This window comes from Myotis lucifugus, unplaced genomic scaffold (genome assembly GCF_000147115.1).
Source record: "Myotis lucifugus unplaced genomic scaffold, Myoluc2.0 scaffold_1332, whole genome shotgun sequence".
Lineage (NCBI taxonomy): Eukaryota > Metazoa > Chordata > Mammalia > Chiroptera > Vespertilionidae > Myotis > Myotis lucifugus.
The window spans coordinates 14,191-18,079 of NW_005872380.1; the positions used below are offsets into that span (position 1 = coordinate 14,191).

Here is a 3,889-nt window from a genome sequence, read left to right on the forward strand (position 1 = left end):
GGATTCCAAATTCCAAGCCCTTGCTCTAACCCTCCTGAGCTGGACAACCTCCTTTTTCCTGCACGGACTCTTTTCACACACACACACACACACACACACACACACACACACACACGCTATGTAATGTCCCCAAGTCTCAATGTGATATCTGTAAAATGGGAATAAAAATACTCATCTCCAGGGTAGAATAAAACAGAATGTGAGCTGTATGTAGCCCAAGGCCAGGCATGGAGGAAGCATCTGGTGTGGTCACAGGGACCAGGTCTCTGCTGTGCTGGGCCAGGCTGGGCTCTATGTGATCCCGACTCCCCACCTGCCCCTCCCTCTTTGTCCAGGAATTGTCCTCCTTGGGCAGCATCACTGGGCTCTCTTGCCTCTGGTCACCTGTTGGGTTTGGCCAAGGGCAGTGCTGGCTGAAGACTGGAGGGAAGGAAAGAGAGGCACAGCCCTGACTTCCCCACTTCCTGTGATGGAGACGCTCTAACAGAGCAGCCTCCTCTCAGGCAGCCTCTCCCTGAGCCACAGCCTCCTCAGGGCTCCAGTGACTGCTCCCTGTCCCTCTGCCCTGGGCCTGGGGGAGGTGACAGCTCCCACTGCTGTGAGCCTGGGGCACTGCTCTTCCTTGTGGTTTCCCTTAACGCCACCCCTGCCTCTGGAGGTAGGTCCTTCCCTAAACCCTCTGTAATCACTGGGCAGATGTGGCTGAATCAACCCAACTCCACCTCTGTGTCTCTGATTTCCTTCATCTCTTCATGCTGTGACCTTTGCCCAACCTCCCTGTCCTTAGCAGGCACACCAAAGCCTTCAGGGAGATGATGATGTGTGCTCCTTAAAATGTAGCCATAAACAGTTCTGTTAATAACACTAGAACGACATGACAAGGAGGTCAACACCAAACATGATGGTACCGATTATAAAGAACTTTCCACCACAAGACCCCCAGGAGGTATGGCTGGTGCTGCCACACTCTTTGTCCCTTTGTCCTGTCAATCATTGATACCCAAGTTATACTGTAAAACAATGTACTGTAACAGGTCCATGAGTGGTCAATAATATGTGCAGACTAACACGTAGTCTGTCCGCTCCAGCCCCTCACCCCTGTGAGTAAATGACTCTGTAATACAGTCTGTTATAATATAAGGAGTTGCCTACATCACTTTTATGTCTTAAGAACCTTTTCCTGACTGTGGTCATTACCATCAGACACACACCCATTGTGAACAGGCCATGGCTTCCCTCTTGGAGTTTTGACCAACACACACTCATCACCTCGTCTAGTCTTAAATCCACCCTCACATAGTAGGAATGGCCACCATCATCTCAAAGGGACTCAGAGACATTGAACACCTTGAGGAGCCTCAGAGCAGAAGGGGCAGCACCTGGGTCAGGTCACCTCCTCCTTCTCCCTCCAGCCCCTGCCCCCAGCTGTACCCCTCATGCCTCCTCCTTCCCACACAAACCTGGGGAAGCCCAGGGCAGCAGCTGTCCCTGGCACTCTTGGAAGCAGATGGGCACACAGTGGGGAGCTCATGTTACCCGCCCAGATGTCCCCCAGTCAACAACTGGAGAAGAAAAAGGGAGCCAGGCCCCTCTGTTGTTGTCCCAAGGAACACACTGTCATTCACTCACCAGGTTGGTAAAGGGCCCTCTTCCACTCTGAAAGGAAGGAGACACAGGCAAGGAAAGGTCATCATTTCTGTTCTCCCCCCACCATCCTCCTCACTGAGCCTCTTCCCTCTCCTTCCCACCAATATCTAGTTTCCTTCCTCCACAGCTCTGAGGAGGAGGCATAAAAGCTCTCAGAATGTGGCCTTCCCTCCATCACGGTGGGGCTGTGGGTGACGGGGCCTGGCTGTGCCCAGGTGTGGGCGTGTGTGGTAACAGGTGAGGGGACACTGGAGCTGGGAGGTCCTCTCTGGGTGTCCAGAGAGGCAGAATGGTCCTCCACAGAACATGAGCTCTGAGCAGGGTCTGATGCTCCCTCACCAGCACAGAAAGGGTTTAAGGGCTTTGTACACAAGTGCAGGAACCAGAGAGCATGAGTCACTCACCAGCATAGGCCTGAGACCTCTCACCTGCAAAGGAAGACAGGCAGGGTCACCTCAACTGTCATTTCTCAGTCCTTCCCTCTCTCTTCCTGTTGACCCCCCACCTCCCTCTCCCTCTGCCTGTTCAGTTCTCTGCTCCCTCCTCCTCTTTAAAGTCACCGGCACCTAGTGACCTGCAGGCACCGAGTGGGGCTTTCCCAGCTGCACCTGCAGGTCTGTCCTGTACGTGTCTGTACAGCAGTCTCCTTTAACCATCGTTTCACTTTCTGAAGTTTCAGTTACCCTCTGTCACCCACAATTGGAAAATATTAAATGGAAAATTCCAGAAATAAGTAATTCATAAGTTGGACTTGCACATCATTCCAGTAGCGTGATGACACCTGTGCCATCCATGTCTGACATGCCAACCTGAGAACCATCCCTGTGCCCAGCACGTCCACCCTGTGTTCCTCCCATGAGCCACTTTGTCACTGAGGAGCCGGCTCTATGGTCAGATCTGCCTCAGCATCACAGGGCTTGTGTGAAAGTCCCCTGATGTTACTTAATAATGACCCATCAGTTGCAATGATAATGGCCAGTGGGGTGTGGCAATGAGAAGCCTTCCTTTAGGTGAGGAGAAACCTACTACACACAGGGTGTGGTACTATCCCTGGGCCAAGCACCCACTGGGTCGTGGATCCCATGCCCCTGACATATGAGGTGACTGTCTTTGTCCTGTACCTGGCATAGGCTTACTGTGTGCATACGTGTATGCATATGTGTGCTGAAATCCATCGATCTCAATCTGCATGATTTCCTGCCATATTGCAAAAAGAATTGGGTGACTTAATGAGAAAATTTCAGGCACTACTTTTCAGCAGTTATGACAAATCTGGGACAACTGACACCAGCCCCTTTTCCTTAGAAGAGAATGTTCTCTCTCCTTCTGGTTTCCTCTCAGCAGCTTATAGATTCTGTAGTGCAGCCGGGGAGGGAGGACTCACATCATGAATCCATCTCCCCTCTCCTTTCTGGGGTTCCCTGGACATCCGGGTGCGAACGGCCTGGTGGAGGGAGCCTGACCCCTTTCTCCAGGGAGGAAACCCTGCCGACCTCCCCCATCAGCGTCCTCATTCCTTCCCCTGGGCGGTCAGGGGTGAGGAAGGGGCTGGACAGGTCCCAGCAGAGAGTCTGAGATGCAGGTCCAGGTACTCACTTGCCAGGTACTGCTGCTTCATCCTCCCTGTAGGGGAAACGGGAGGGGTCGGTGAGGAGGTTAACCAGGGACCCCAGAACCCACATGACCCTGGTTGGGACTTACTGAGCTCCTCCTGCAGCGTCTCTGGAAATAAGCAGAAAGAGAAGGTGCTGTCATGGGGCCGGAGGGGGGACCCGCGCTGTGGGTGGGCGGCCTAGGGCGGGGAGGTCCCCCCACCTGCAGTCAGGCCTCACCTAGGGCGCTTCCCTCCCGCTGCTTCTCAGCCAGCGCTGCTTCTTTCTCAGCTTGCTGCCTCTCCGTCCCCTGGATCAAGGCCTGGATTCTCTTCTGCTGTCGCCCCCGAGAGATCACCGTCCCGAACAGGAGCACCAGCAGAGCCAGAATGGTCACCCCCACGGCCACCTGCCAGGGCTTCGGGCTGGAGAAGAAGGGGCCTGCGGAGGGGAAGCCTCAGCTGCTCGTTGGAAGGGGCGCGGGGTCTCCAGGAGGGGAAGTGACATTTCTCTTCCCAAAGTGCCCAGAACTCTCCCGTCACACAGACTAGTGTCCTCATGTCTGGCTCTCACATGGGAACAGTTAGAATATAATGTACCTACAGTCATTCCAGTCTCCTCAACTCCCTCCCCCATGTATCAGCGTCTCT

At 54.0% G+C, this 3,889-nt stretch overlaps 1 protein-coding gene across 1 annotated transcript in view; it reads right to left on the reverse strand.

The window, feature by feature from the left end:
- Positions 1–1,267: 1,267 nt before the first annotated feature.
- Positions 1,268–3,889, reverse strand: part of LOC102435719 (butyrophilin subfamily 3 member A2-like) — a 41,075-nt gene continuing 38,453 nt past the window's right edge. The window contains exons 5-9 of the mRNA XM_023748371.1: positions 3,480–3,680; positions 3,349–3,369; positions 3,244–3,270; positions 2,052–2,075; positions 1,268–1,656 (exon numbers count right to left, since the gene is read on the reverse strand). Coding sequence (XP_023604139.1) covers positions 1,622–1,656; positions 2,052–2,075; positions 3,244–3,270; positions 3,349–3,369; positions 3,480–3,680 — 308 coding nt within the window. The 3' untranslated portion in view covers positions 1,268–1,621. The remainder of the gene's footprint in view (positions 1,657–2,051; positions 2,076–3,243; positions 3,271–3,348; positions 3,370–3,479; positions 3,681–3,889) is intronic.